Source organism: Chiloscyllium punctatum, chromosome 1 (genome assembly GCF_047496795.1).
Source record: "Chiloscyllium punctatum isolate Juve2018m chromosome 1, sChiPun1.3, whole genome shotgun sequence".
Taxonomy (NCBI): domain Eukaryota; kingdom Metazoa; phylum Chordata; class Chondrichthyes; order Orectolobiformes; family Hemiscylliidae; genus Chiloscyllium; species Chiloscyllium punctatum.
The window spans coordinates 35363210-35378558 of record NC_092739.1 but is presented as its reverse complement, the minus strand read 5'-3'; the positions used below and the strand labels follow the sequence as shown (position 1 = coordinate 35378558).

Below are 15349 nucleotides of genomic sequence, written 5' to 3'. Positions count from 1 at the left end.
CTTTTTTTTATTCCAGACGTTTTTTGGTTTCAAATTTCACCATCTGACATGGTGGGATTTGAACTCATGTCCTCAGAACATTAGCCTGGGATTCTGGATGGCTGGTTCAATGACTTTACCACTGCACCATAGCCTCCCCAACTATTCTAATCATCGATATCTATTTTGGAAACTGAAAGTTAGCCTTGCTGAAAAAGTGGGAACTAATGGGTGAACTGCAAATAGCATCACATACGTCAGCATTATATTTCTGTTTTCTGTGAGAAAGGAAAGTTGATGGGTTTAAGTTCATCATGTATGACTTACAAGGTAAAAAAGATGAAACAAAATGACAGTAGTTGTTCAGTTATAACAACATTAGTTTTAAATCCCTGAAAAGTAAAAGGGAAAGGAATTACAGAGTTGGCAAGTGGGAACTTCTGGTAGAATTAGAATGGTGAACAGTGAGAAATGTCTCATTTAATACAGCAAATTTGTATATAACAGGAAAAATCTGTGGGATGGACTATTTAGACCAAAGCAAGAACAAACTTAACTCTTTCAAACAGACTGATTTTGTCCAAAAACTAAATAGCATAGACAGTGATGATATGTGGAAATTACTTATTTTAATTGACAATAACGAGAGCTGATTGTATTGCTTTGTCAAAGTCTCATCATATTTTGTCCCAAATTAATTCTTTCAAACATGCAACATGAATCCTAACATGAAAGTGGATGTTAATGTATAGGACTGAAATACAGTGTAAATTTGGAGATTTCCACAGAACTGAAATAACTGCTTTCTCTCCTTGTAGATGGACTGAGTGATAAGGAAGGCTATGCTTGCCCACAGTGTGAGAGCAGTTTTCGAAGCCAGGACATCTTAGCTGAACACCTGCAGTCTCTCCACCAGAAGCCCACTGAAGAAAAGGAATTCAAGTGTAGGAACTGTGACAAGAAGTTTCCTGTTAAACAGGCCCTACAGAGACAGTAAGTACGCTATTAGAAACCACACCTTTCATGAGATTAAAGCATTTTCAAGCAGCTCAAAGATATTGACAAAAACAGGAACTGGGAAAATGGTTTGATTCACAATCCTTGGGGAAATGGGATCTCCCCAAGCTGGAGTTTCATTGTTACGATTTGTACCCCACTTTTTTCTGATTTGATTTGACTTATTGTTGACACGTGCTTAGGTACGGTGAAATGTTTTGTTTTCCGCGCAGTACAGGCAGATCATACAAGACAAAGTGCATAAGAGTAATAGAACAGAGCAAGGGATGCAATGTTACGGCTGCAGAGAAGGTATGCAGAGAGCAAGATCAATGTAAAATGTAAAATTTGAGAGGTTTAAAATTCAGAAGTCTAATAACAGCAGGGAAGAAACTGTTCTTGAATTTATTTGTACGTTTGTACAAACTTTTATATCTTCTGCCTGACGGAAAAGGGTGCAAGAGAGTATAACTGGGATGGGAGGGTCTTTGATTATATTGGTTGCTTTCCCGAGACAGTGGGAAGTATGAAATGGATTTAATGGATGGAAGGCTGGTGTGCATGATGGGTTGTGTTCATGAGTCTCTATAGTTTCTTGTGGTCTTGGACAGACCAGTTGCCAAACCATGCAGTGGGGCATCCAGAGAGGATGCTTTCTATGGTGCATCTATGAAAATTGATAACAATCCTTGTGAACATGCTGAATTTCCTTAGCCTCCTGAGGAAATAGAGATATTGATCTGCGTTCTTGACAATTATGTCGACGTGGGTCGATCAGGACAGATTGTTGGTGATCATCATTTCCAGAAACCTGACGCTTTTGACCATCTCCACCTCAGTTCCATTGATACATACCCTCCATTCCGCTTCCTGAAGTCAATGACCAGCTCCGTCATTTTGTTGTTGTTGATGGAAAGATTTTTGTGTTTACACCATGCTGCTTAGCCCTCAATCTCTTTTCTGTATTCTGTCTCATCATTGTTTGTGATCTGCCCTACAAAAGTGGTGTTGTCAGCAAACTTCGAAATGTTTAGTATGATTATGGCTTGCAAGCATCTGGAGAGCTGTGCACAAAGCTTCTCTCAACCTGATGCTGCTGTGTATTTCTTTTGAGGTCTTCTAAACCTGGCTGTCATAGAAATGCACAGCATCCACTGCTGGGGAATTCCATTAGAGCAGAGCAGACTTGGCGGAAGAGAGGACATGTATCCTTTTTTTTAACTGATAGATTAAGATAAGTTTAAAGGCTCAGTCTTTGAGTGTTGGCTGGTGAGTGAATGAGAAGAAATTTTAAAGAGGGTCATGCTGAACAATCCCAAGTCTGTGACTCTGAGTTATTTTAAAGGCAGAAGGGGGATTACTCTGTGGATGTTTAAGCAATTCTCAGATCTGGACTTCAGTACTTCCCTAGGTTTATGATACACATCTTCGTCATATATCTGGTTTCTGATGCTACAGTGACTGGAAGATTTAGACTTGTGTGTCGGAGTAATTGTAATTCTGTCCTTTGGTCCTCTTTATCATTGGGGTCACTGGTCTAATTTGGTCACCCTCAACCTAATTCCAGTAAACTTTAGCAAAAAGCTCAGGCAGTGATTTATATTCTAATATTGTCTGTGTGTTTCCTGAACTGGAAATTAATTGTTGGTTCTAATAATAAAGTTAGGCTTTAACAATTAATATTCTTGTTTGTAACCTTTTATTGTTATTACAAAGTTATTAAAGTTTTGTTAATTGACCATTAAATTGATCAACATCATGCAAGTTGAAAAAATTTCAGATGTGTTCGAGTAAATTATTCACTGGATAAATTCTCCTGCATTGAGCAATTTTGAGATTTCGTGGTGTTAATTGTCCCCTAATTGTTAAGTTAATCTTTCTATTTAATGAAAGCTCAACTATCTGTTACCCTGTTTCAAAGCTTGAATAGATATTTGACCTCTTTCAATTAATTCAAAGCCTTTAATATATTTAGCTCTGGAGGTTTTGATAATACAATTTTGCAACGGAATTTATTATGAATGCTTGGCAGAGTTCCAAACCACTACAACATTTAACTCAGCAAGTTAAATGTTGCAACGTATGACCAATTAATGGATTTTTTTAAAGAAGTGATTTATGGATGATATTGATTATTTTGACAGTTTCATGAATATCTCAAAGAATTCCTGATGTAATTATAAGCTCAAGTCTTGTACAAAGTGGATATGAGATGGGGGGCATGGAGATGTATGTGGATGGGTTAGTTGAAGGATTGAGGTTAGGGGTGGGAGGTAAGCAGTGTTCAGTTTAGCTACAGGACTGAGCTTATGACCCAGGTTATGCAGGTGGATCTTCTAACCTGCTCATCTGATCCATAACTGCCACAAATCTGCTTTTGGAGGTGGTTACCTTGATTCTAGTCTGTCACTGCCTCTCCACCATGACATTACCATGGGCGGACTGTGCGGGGTAGAGAACAGGATCAGAATGACAGAAAAAGGCTTGGTTCCTGACTTTGGTTTACTGCCTTGAAAATAAAAAGAACAAACCGTTCTATCCTTGAATATTTAGTAGCCAACACAAATAGTTGTCCCTATCAGCCAACCTAGATGCTGTTGGACCTGCTGAGCACCTGTCTTAGCACCTGCTGAGCTTTTCCAGCAATTTCTGTTTCTGATTTCCATCATCCGCAGTTCTTTTGGTTGATATTTAGTTCCCATTAGTGCCTTTTTTGAGCAAGGTCTCTATTATTTACCATAACTTCATATTCCCAAGTGGTTATCTGTGTCTGCAGGTCTCCAACCTGATTTGTCACAATTTTCACTTTTTCTTTTAGGCAGCGTTATCCTGATTTAGATTTTATAGCATTGCTTGTTTGCACATACAAAAATAAATGCAGAAGTAGAGTAATGGGTCCTTGAGCCTGGCCTTGTCATTCAACAAGATCATGGCACATTTATTTGCGTTTCAAATTCCATGTTCTCATCTTCCCCCAATACTCTTAGGTTCTCATTAGACAAGGGAATCAATCTGTCTCTGCCTTGAAAATATTTAATGACCTTCCATCAGTAACCGTCCAAAACAGAGTGTTCCAAAATCTCACAGCACCTCTGAGAGAGATGAATTCTGTTGATCTCTGACCTGAAAGGGTGCACCTGGATTTTTTGTCAGTGTCCCCTAACTCTGGACTGAGGAAGAAGGAACATCTTTTCTATGTCTACCCTGTCAAGATCATTCAAAATCTCATGTACTTCAATCAGTAATGTAGAAAGAAACAGCCCAGCCTGTTAAACCTTTTGTTAATAAGACAATTTTAATCACTCCAGGTATCAATCCATCAAGCCTCACTGAAATACTGCATTTACAAAGTTCCTTAAAGAAATGGGACTAAATTGCATACGGTATTCAAAATGTAGGCCTACCAATGCCTTGTATAACTGTGGCATAGCATCTTTAGTTTTAATATTTTCTTTCAAAAAAAGTTAATTTATGGGATGTGGGCCTCACTGTTTGGGCCAGCGTTTATTATGCAACCCACTTGCACTTGAGAGGATGTTGGTGAGCCACCTCCATGTTGCCGTCCATTATACACTCCTGCCTTGGGTCTTGTAGATGGGGAATAGGCTTTGGGGATCCAGGGAGTGAGATGCAGGAGTCCTAGCCGCTGATCTGCTCTTTAGCTACAGTATTTATAAAGCTAGTCTAGTTCAGTTTCTGCTAAATGGTAACCCCCAGGATGTTAACAGCGCGGGATTCAGTGATGGTGACGGCATTGAATGTTAAGAGACGATGGTTAACATCTCTGCTATTTGCGATTGTCATTGCCTGATACGTGTGGTGTGAGTAGTATTACTTGCCAATTGTGTACCCATTTCTCCAAATAAAGGAGAGTATCCATTAGTGCTCTTGTGTTATACCTGTATGTTAACTTTTTGTGAGTTATGAAGCAGCACATCTAAATCTCTTTCCATCTCAAAAATCCATATTCCTTCTCCTTTTCAGTAATACACTGCCTCATCATTCTTTATTCTAAAATGAACAACTTCACGTTTTCCAATATTATACTCCATCAGCCAGATTTTTACCCTCTCTCTGAATGAACTTAACTATGTTCACCTGCAACTTTCTTATGTCTTCTTAAATTATACTTTCTTTACCTATCTTGTGATGTCTGCACATTTAGCTGCCATGCCTTCACTCCCTCAACTACGGCAGGATTTAAATTATATGAAGTCGTGCTTCAAGCACTGAAATCTTTGGGACTGTACTTGTCACATCCTGCCACTCGGATAAACATTTATTTAATCATACTCTGTTTCCTGCCAGTCAGCCAATCTTCTTTCCATGATCTTATGTGACTCCCTACACTGAGTTTTTTCCCTGTGGTAACCATGACTATTGCACCTCATTAAATATCTTCTGGAATGCAGTATGTTTACAGGCCGTCTTTTATCCACTGTCCATATTACCTCTTCAAAGGACTCCAATAACTTGGTTTAAGATTTTGATGAAACCATGCTGAGGTTTTCTGATTATCTTGAAATTCTCCAAGTGCATCATTGTAATCTCTTTGCTGGTTGAATCCACGACCTTCCCCCTAGCAGACATTAAGCTCATGGTCGATAGTTGCTTGTTTCCTGCTTCCTGCCCTTTTAAAATAGGTTATATTTGCCTCTTTGCAACCTGGTGGAACTTTTTTTGAATCTAGGGAATTTTAGCAAATTAATACCAATGTACCTACGACCTCATTGTCACTCTTTATTTAAGACCCTGTGGTGAAGTCATGCTGAATCCAGAGACTTGCCCGTACTTAGTACTGCTTCCCTGGTGATTGTAATTTTGCTTAGTTCCTCTCTCCCTTCCTCTCCTGATTTAAGGATATTGCTGCAATACTTTTATATATATAAAATGAAGACTGAATTTTGACCCCACGAGACATGACAATGCTTCATACTCTAGTGTTGGCTGTCACTGAATTCTTGTTGCATCTTGTTTTTTTTCTTTCTGTTGCTATGCCCTTGTTCCTACCTCTCTCCCACATGAGTGTAATTCCACCCTCACAGCACAAGAAAGTCATCCCATATGGACATTGGTCCTTATTTGCATAGAGGCATTTTTCCATTCCACTGTGGCCATAATATCTAACTTATAATGCATTAAGAGCAAACTGTATTGCTCCAGCAGTCAAAATGAAGAAGAATCAAAATTACTGAGAAATTACCTTGTTATAAATGTAACATTTATCCAACATTGGGCTAAGTATTAGCAATCATATAATTGTCAGAAATTTATTTTTATTTACTCATGGAATGTGGGTGTCTCTGGCAGGGCCAGCAATGATTACTCCTTCCCCACTGCCCTGTTAACCACATTGCTGAGAGTCTAGAGTCACATGAGGCCAGACCAGGTAAGGTTGACTGATTTCCTTCTCTAAAGGACACTAGTGAACCAGATGGTTTTTTCCCCCCAGCAATCAACAATGGTCATCATTGGACCCTTAATTCTAGATTTTTTTTATTGAATTCAAATTCCACAATTTGGTGGGATTTGTACCAGGGTCCCAAAACATTAGCTGAATTTCTGGATTAATAGTCTAGCAAAAATACTAGTAAGCCATTGCTGCCCTCAAATTCTACATATTATGAAAATGAATTTGATTTAACACCTCAAGCATTTAAGTTGAAAACTGTATGTGTGCTACAGTCAACTAAAAATGATTACATAGCCAGTTTTAGTTTGTTTTAGTTTTACTTTTATCTGCAACCTAAATGAATAAAGTAGAATGTCAATAAGTGCTCTGGTAAAAACAATGACTGCAGATGCTGAAAATCAAATACTGGATTAGTGGTGCTGGAAGAGCACAGCAGTTCAGGCAGCATCCAACGAGCAGCGAAATCAACGGGAAGGGCTTTTGCCCGAAACGTTGATTTCGCTGCTCGTTGGATGCTGCCTGAACTGCTGTGCTCTTCCAGCACCACTAATCCAGTATAAATGCTCTGGGGCAGGCAGATCAGATAAAGGATTTTAATAGGCTCATCAAACCTCAACAATCAGGAGACATTAACTTTATCACAAAGATCCAAATACATACATGATAACCTTTTGCTTTTTTCTTGATGTTTGTTTTTTCTATTTCCATAAATTTGGAGTGAATTGCCCAGTAGTGTAAGTAGATAGAATTCTTCTAGTTGACAAATTGTAAAAGTAAATGTTGACCATACAGATTAGTGGCAGATTGATATTGTTGGCACAATGTCAGCTGGAACAATACTTTGCTCTCTTGGTTTGAGTCTACAGACTGAGTCTAGCATCTCTCTGAAAAACCACATTAGAGCAGGTGATTATTAGTGAGGTGAATTTTATTACTGTGTGATTACAACAATAATCCAAAATATATGGTTTGTTTCTTTAACAGCATGCTGTGAATTGATGCTTTAAGCAATTGAGAAAAAAGTCATGGGGCTGAAATTCCATGGAGTTGGGAAACTAATGGGATCCCTTCAGGATCACCCAAACTTCTGGTTATTCTTATTATAAGACATATAGAAGGTCACTTTCAGTTTTGTTGTTAGTGTAAATTGCACATTAGTGAGCTTGATCACCAATTAAATACCTTTCCTGACTCTTGACTTGATCATTTGAAAGGAAAAGTACCCTCAGTATTTTTGTGGATTGTTTTTAACACTCATTTTCAATAAAATTAACAGGCCTTTCATTGGGAGTGAGCAGATATCTGCACCAGACAGAGATGGAATTAGAGATTGGCAAACTGAAAAGAAGAAATGGGTGGGGAACGTAAATTCCCTTGAAGAGGTAAAGTAGGGCAATCCAAATCAGATCCCCATTGATGACAGACCAAAGCAGTAAAGAAAGGTGAGTATGACAGATGTCAACTTGATAATCGAAATGAGAACCAGACTGAATAAAGTAAATACTGAAATCAATCTAATCACTACCCCTTGACATTCAAAGATATTACTGTCACTGAATCTCCCACTATCAACATCCTGGAAATTGCCTTTGACCAGAAACTCAACTGGACTTGCCATATAAGCACAGTGGCTACAAGAATAGGTCAGAGGCTGGCAATACTACAGCAGGTATCTCCCCTCCTGACTGCCCAAAGCCTGTCCACCATTACAAGGCACAAGTCAGGAATGTGTTGGAAAAGTCCCCACTTGTCGGGACAGGTGTAGTTTCAACAACACTCAAGAAGCTTGACACTGTCCAGGACAAAGCAACCTACTTGATTGGCACCGCATGCACAAGCACCCACTCCCTCCAACATCAACACTCGGTAGCAGCAGTGTGTACTATCTACAAGGTGCATTGCAGAAAATCACCAAACATCTTTAGACAGCACCTTCCAAACCCATAACCACTTCCATTGAGAGGAGTAAGGGCAACAGATACTGGGGACGTCACCATCTGCAAGTTCCCCTCCTAGCCACTCTCCATTCTGACTTGGAAATTCATCCCCATTCCTTCACTGTCACTAGATCAAATTCCTGAAACTTCCTCCCTAGGGCATTGTGGGTCAACCTATAGCATGTGGACGGCAGCAGTTCATGAAGGCAGCTCATCACCACCTTCTCAACAGCAACTATGGACAGGCAATAAATGCTGGCCAGACAGCAATGCCCACACCCCATGATTGAGTAAATAAGTAAATGAATAAATAAAATAAGTAGAAAAGAAATTGAGAGGCAAAGAGAGTGTATAGTGAAATGCTGACAGATAACTTAAAAGGTAAATCCAAAAGTCGTCTTTTACCCACAATGATCCAAAAGATAGGGGAGAATTGGAGCTGATTAAGTACCAAGAAGGGGATCTACAGAGACCGAGAGCATGGCTGATATTAGTACCTGCCTTTACCAAAGGTGAAGGTGCTGTCAAAGTACTTATAAAACAGGAGTTGGTTGAAGCACGGTGTGGGTAATAATTGATAAGGAAGAAGTTCATGTCTGATCGTAAAGGTTGACAAATTCCCAGCACCAAATGGGTTGTAGTGGAGAATCTAAGGTAAGTAGATAGAGGGATTGCATTAGATGACTAGAAAATTGCAAGTGGTACACCTTGTTGAATAAAACACCATAAGTTCAACCTCAGTGATGGAAAATTGCTACAAATGACAAAATTGACATCTACTTGGACAAGTGTAGATTAATTAAAGAAGACTAAATAGATTTGGTAAAATTAATCATATTAATTTAGTTTGCATAAGATTTTTGCTAAGGTGACAGTGTTAGTTTGGGTAATGTAGTTGCTGCACATGGTCTTTCAGCATCTGTTAGAAAAGGTACAACATAGGGCTTGTCAACAAGGAGTGAAAGGGAAAGTGGCAGTATGCACTGTTGGATGAGTGACAGGAGTAATGGATTGGTATGACAAGCAGTACTTTCTCTTGAGCTGTACTAATAACCTGCACTGGGGTGCACTAGACTCAACTTGCCAAAGGCACAAAACGTGGACGTATTGAGAGTCTGAGGAGCAGTGGTCTCTCTGATTTTCTTTTCTTGTAGGTGGACCTTTGAGGTTTGTATGCAGCAATGACCTCCAGAACTAAAAAGAGTCTGCAGTGTGGGAAAAGTTTTATTCACTGACTGCTGCTTGACTTCTTAGTGGTAGGTTAGTGAAAGCATTTTAAAAAACAAAATCAATACTGAAGCCGAATCTCGGCTCTTGAAATTGGTGGGGTGTGGGGTGGGTTTGTATCAGAAACTCAAATGCTTTGAATTGTCTAACCTTCTGGTTTTGAAAGAGGCGGGACAGGGAGCAAGTGATTGATCCTATAGTGAAAACCATGTTTTTTCTTTGTAATATTCATATTTGGGATATGTATTGCTGGGTAGGCCAGCATTCATAATGTATCTCTAAACAGTGCTCTTCAACAGATGAGGGTGAACCACTTACACCCTGATCATTCAGTTGCTATGAGATTTTAAAAAGTGGTTAAGAATTAAATATCTTGTTGTAGGCTAGGCTAAGTCAGGAAGGTTGCTTTCCTCTCCTGAAAGTCATGAGTGAACCAGTTGTTATTTTCCAACGATCTGGTGTTTTATAATTAGTATGACTTGTATTTTCTTACAGGTTTATTTATAAATTGAAGTGAAATTTCACCAGATGCTGCAGGTGGACTTGAATTCATGTTCCCACCCCCCACGGACCTATCACTCTCTCCTTCACCTTCATCCACCTATCGCTTTCCCAGCTACCTTCCCCCCAACTCCACCTCCCTCCCACTTATCTCTCAGCCCCAGCCCACAAGCCTCATTCCCGATGAAGGGCTTATGACCGAAACGTTGATTCTCCAGCTCCTCGGCTGCTGCCTGACCTGCTGTGCTTTTCCAGCACTACACTTTCGACTTGGAATTCATGTTTGTAGAGCATTAATTCAGCATCTGAAATACAAGTTCAACACTGCCACTATGCTGTTGCTAGTCATTTAATTAATAAAATATGGTTACATGCGATCAATTTTTTAAAATTTGAATTTCTTGTTTCTTGCAAAACCCGGTATCTCTTAAAATAAGTAATAAGGACTGAGACCGAGAGGCAGGCAGGAGTATTTTTTTTTAAGGCCTGCAAGCTATTCCATAAACTTTTCCAATCCGCCACTACTCAATAGCTCTCTGAACAACTACTGGAGCCCACTGTTTGAGCTGGAATGTGACCTTTCCTTCACATTGCCAGAGCAGCACACAATCTCTTTCACTCCCCAATTAACATTGCTCCTCCTGTAAGTTTGGCTTTGACTAGAACACTTCTTGCCTGCAAGATCTCTGTAGCCTGTCATTGATTCAACCTGTGGGATGGAACCCAACAGAACAATATTTTAAGAAACTCGGTTGTAAAATTTGAAGGAGATTCAGGAACCTGTGCTTCTGGATTTGCAGATCTTTCAATGTTGCTGCAGTACAGAGTTCACCTACAGATAAAAAAAAATCCAGGTTTAAGTATAAACACAACAGTGGCATTTGAAATCAATCTTATTTAATTGGCAATCCCTTGCAGACAAATGTGACATTTGCCTGCTCTCTGGATGAGTGTGTAGGTGGCTGTCTAGAGCAATGTGGCTAGTGTAGGCTGTGTTACACTTGGGGCAGAAGGTGGTCATGGGAATGGGAGGGTGGGTGGGGTTCCTTTCACTGTTTTTGCCTGACATCTGCTTTCTACTGATGGCTTGCTCCTCCACCACTTTGGACAGTCTTGAGCCAGCGATTCCTAGCTGTCAGTGGGAATGCTGCACTTCACCAGTGAGACATAGAACATAGAACATAGAACAATACAGCACAGAACAGGCCCTTCGGCCCACGATGTTGTGCCGAACTTCTAACCTAGATTAAGCACCCATCCATGTACCTATCCAAATGCCGCTTAAAGGTCGCCAATGATTCTGACTCTACCACTCCCACGGGCAGCGCATTCCATGCCCCCACCACTCTCTGGGTAAAGATCCCACCCCTGACATCTCCCCTATACCTTCCACCCTTCACCTTAAATTTATGTCCCCTTGTAACACTCTGTTGTACCCCGGGAAAAAGTTTCTGACTGTCTACTCTATCTATTCCTCTGATCATCTTATAAACCTCTATCAAGTCACCTCTCATCCTTCGCCGTTCCAACGAGAAAAGGCCGAGAACTCTCAACCTATCCTCGTACGACCTATTCTCCATTCCAGGCAACATCCTGGTAAATCTTCTCTGCACCCTCTCCAAAGCTTCCACATCTTTCCTAAAGTGAGGCGACCAGAACTGAGGGTATCCCTGAAGTGCTTCCTCTGTCCACCTTGGGTTCGCCTGCTGTATCGAAGCTGGGAGTAGAGCACTTCCTTGGGGAGGCTCATTTGGTCACACGGATGACATGCCCAGCTCATCGCAACCAGTCACGGAAGGTCAGTGCTTTGATGCAGGGTGTGTTGGCCTGGTCGAGGTTGCTGGTATTGGTATATCTCTCTTCCCAGTGGATTTGCAGGATCTCGCGCAGGCAGCATTGGTAGTACTGCTCCCAGTGTCTTGAGGTGTCTGCTGTAGATAGTCCACATCTCAGAGCCACATAGGAGGACAGGAACACTACAGCTCTCTAAACCACGATCTTGCTGTCGGATATGATGTAGTTGTCTTCAAACATCCTTTTCCTCAGTTGGCTGAAGGCTGTGCTAGCACACTGGGGGTGATGGTGAATCTCACTTCCAAAATCTCATGAGTTTCCTACAGGAAACTCATGAGATTTTGGAAGTGGTCAACATTCTCCAAGCACTTCCTTTGGATCTTGATGATGGAGAGCTTGCTGCAAAATGCCAGGTCTGGTTGATGGAGGACCTTTGCCTTGTGGATATTTAGGGTGAGGCCCATGCTCTCATATGCTTCTGTAAAGGTCCTGACGATGGTGTGGAGTATGTCCTCTGAAATTGCACATACACGAGTATCATCTGTGTACTGCATCTTGATGAGACTGGTTGGGATGACTTGAAGATGATGGAAGTTGAATAATTTCCCACTGGTTCTGTAGGTTAGCTCCACTCCAGCAGAAACTTGTCGGTGGTGAGGTGAAGCATTGCAGCGAGGTAGACCGAGAGCAATGTTGGGGTGATAATACAGCCCTGCTTGACACTGGTCCGAATGGTGAATGGGTCTGTGGTGGAGCCATTTGTCATTACCACAACCACCATGTAGTTGTGAAGGATGGTGACAGACATCATCATGTAACCAAAGTGGAGACAATAGTTTTATACAGATTTGTGAAACTATTTGTTCTTTGTGTGGTCTTTAGTCAAGTTTGATTTGAGTTATAATGCTTTTTTTCCTTGATAAACAACTAAAACTTGTTCACTGATGCATCAAGGTTTTGTAACACCAAAAAAAATGAGAGAATCCTTTTGTTTAGTGTGTACATAGCCAGAGTGTACAATGTCTACTGGAACATTTCAGACCTTTTGCGAGAAATGAGCACCATGGAATCATAGTACATCACCCTCACAAATAAAATGTTGATTTTAAAATTGATAAGTTCCTCTATCATTTGATTCATTCTGCAGAAGCACCACTGGGGAAGTGGCAACGACTGCTGGTACGCAGCCATGATGGTGGGAGGGGCCAGGACAGTGGTGACTTGCAGTAGCACCCTCCCTTTGTCCATGATGTCAGGCCCCTGATCACAGCCCGTCTCGGTTTCAGTGAACACTCATATATCAGATTGCATGCCATGCACGATGTGCTGCTCTGGCTATGTTAGCATTAGCGGCATCGTGGGAAGTGCGTCATGGGGACATTTAAGAACAGGAGAGGCAAAGGATGGCCACGTGCTTTTCTGCCATGAACTTCATCGGAGTTCCCACACATTATCATGCAGCTGCTTAAATGTGACCAAGATCACCATGGGGGAGGGCACAAGATTCCATCCTCTTATAACTGAGGGATGTTGAGTTCAATTATATCTCATCTAGTGAATCAGGTGGCAACTCAGAGCAAGAACATGCAAACTTCCAAGACACATTTTACCCCAGAAGAACTTTAACTTCATTTGCATCATTTCTAAGATGGCTTATTTCCACCTCTGTACAATCACCTGACTTCATCCTTTTTCTCATTCATCTGTTGGAGGAGTCCAGAGATAGAGGGTGTAGGTTTAGGGTGAGAGGGGAAAGATTTAAAAGGGACCTAAGAGGCAGTGTTTTCACACAGAGGTTAATGCTTATATGGAATGAGCTGTCAGAGGGAATGGTGGAGGCTAGTACAATTCCAATATTTAAAAGGAATCTGGATGGGTAAATGAGTAGGAAGTGTTTAGAGGGATATGGGCCAACTGCTGGCAAATGGGAGTAGATTGGGATAGGATACCTGGTCGGCATGGATGAATTGGATCGACGGGTCTGTTTCTGTGCTGTACATTTCTATGAATCAACGACTCTCCTTCTGCAGAAGTAAATTGAATTTCACGTTCTGGAACATATGACACATCAGGGACCTCACTAAGTATTTCTTCACCGAGGCAGACAAAGACTTGTGTCAGACTTATTTCTCTCAGTTTACACGTGTTTTCTGTTGTGGTTAACAGCATATCAGTGTCTCTAAATGGTTTGTGTATGTGTGTGTTCCGTTTATTTGAACTTTTTCTTGTTCCTATATTTGTGTTGATTTTGCTCTTCATAGTTTCAGTAAATTTGTTTAACCAGAATAATATGATAATCAAAGAGTGAAGGATAATTTTGGGAATTGATACATTCACAGCTTTGGAAACTTGTGGCAGTGCGACACTACAGAATAAGACCTGTTGAAAGCATGGAGGCGGTTGAACTTTAGGCTAGACAATGTGGTGCCACCAAGGGCACTGTGCATTGTGGATTGTTTTGAGTTTTTAGAATATTATGGCAAGTGCTCTTATCCAGGGAAATGAAGAGTTTTCCATCACATGCTTGACTCTGCCATGTAGGTAATAAAGAAATTTTGGGGTGCCATTAGTGAGTCACTCACCACAGAATCAATGCAAAACAAAATAATGCAAAACAGAGATTGTTTCCCTTTTGCAAATTTAGGGAAACATTTGAATGCATGGTTTTATATAAAGTGTAATGCAAATCTCTTCATCGAGGGTCCTTCTGCTGGAATGTTTCCCGGGTGTTGCCAGTGCACAATCTTATTAATTTGAGATGACACATTTAAATGGGTGTGAGTGTGTTAATTTATGTTAGAGTTAGGCCATTCTGCCCATCAGGTCTGCTCTGCCACTCAATCATGGCTAATACATTTCTCAACCCCAATCTCCTGCTTTCTCCCCATAACCCATGATCATCTTAGTAAACAAGAACCTAACTATCTCTTAATTCAGTGGGCGGCACGGTGGCACAGTGGTTAGCACTGCTGCCTCACAGCGCCAGAGACCCGGGTTCAATTCCCACCCCACTCCCACCTGACTGTGTGGAGTTTGCACATTCAACCCGTGTCTGTGTGGGTTTCCTCCGGGTGCTCCGGTTTCCTCCCACAGTCCAAAGATGTGCAGGTCAGGTGAATTGGCCATGCTAAATTGCCCGTACTCTTAGGGGCAGGCGTAAATGTAGGGGAATGGGTCTGGGTGGGTTGCGCTTCAGCGAGTCAGTGTGGACTTGTTGGGCCGAAGGGCCTGTTTCCACACTGTAAGTAATCTTATCTAAAGACAGCCAATGATTTGTTCTCCACAGCTTTCTGTGTCAATGCGTTCCGCAGATTCACCACCACCTGGTTGAAGACATTGAAGAAATTTCTCTTCATCTCAGTTCTCAGACACTTGAATTGGGTCCTAGACTCTCCTATTAGTGGAAACATCATCTCCAAGATCCACACTCTCAATGCCTCTCAGTATTCTGTAAGTGTCAATGAGATCTTTCATCATCCTTCTAAACTCCATTGAGTACAGA

General features: G+C 41.0%; 1 protein-coding gene across 5 annotated transcripts in view; it reads left to right on the top strand.

The window, feature by feature from the left end:
* prdm5 (PR domain containing 5) overlaps positions 1-15349 on the top strand; it is a 338261-nt gene that overhangs the window by 57521 nt on the left and 265391 nt on the right. For all 5 annotated transcript variants that reach the window (XM_072590339.1, XM_072590428.1, XM_072590191.1 and 2 more), the window contains one exon: positions 798-972. In XM_072590339.1, the coding sequence (XP_072446440.1) occupies positions 798-972 (175 nt within the window). The remainder of the gene's footprint in view (positions 1-797; positions 973-15349) is intronic.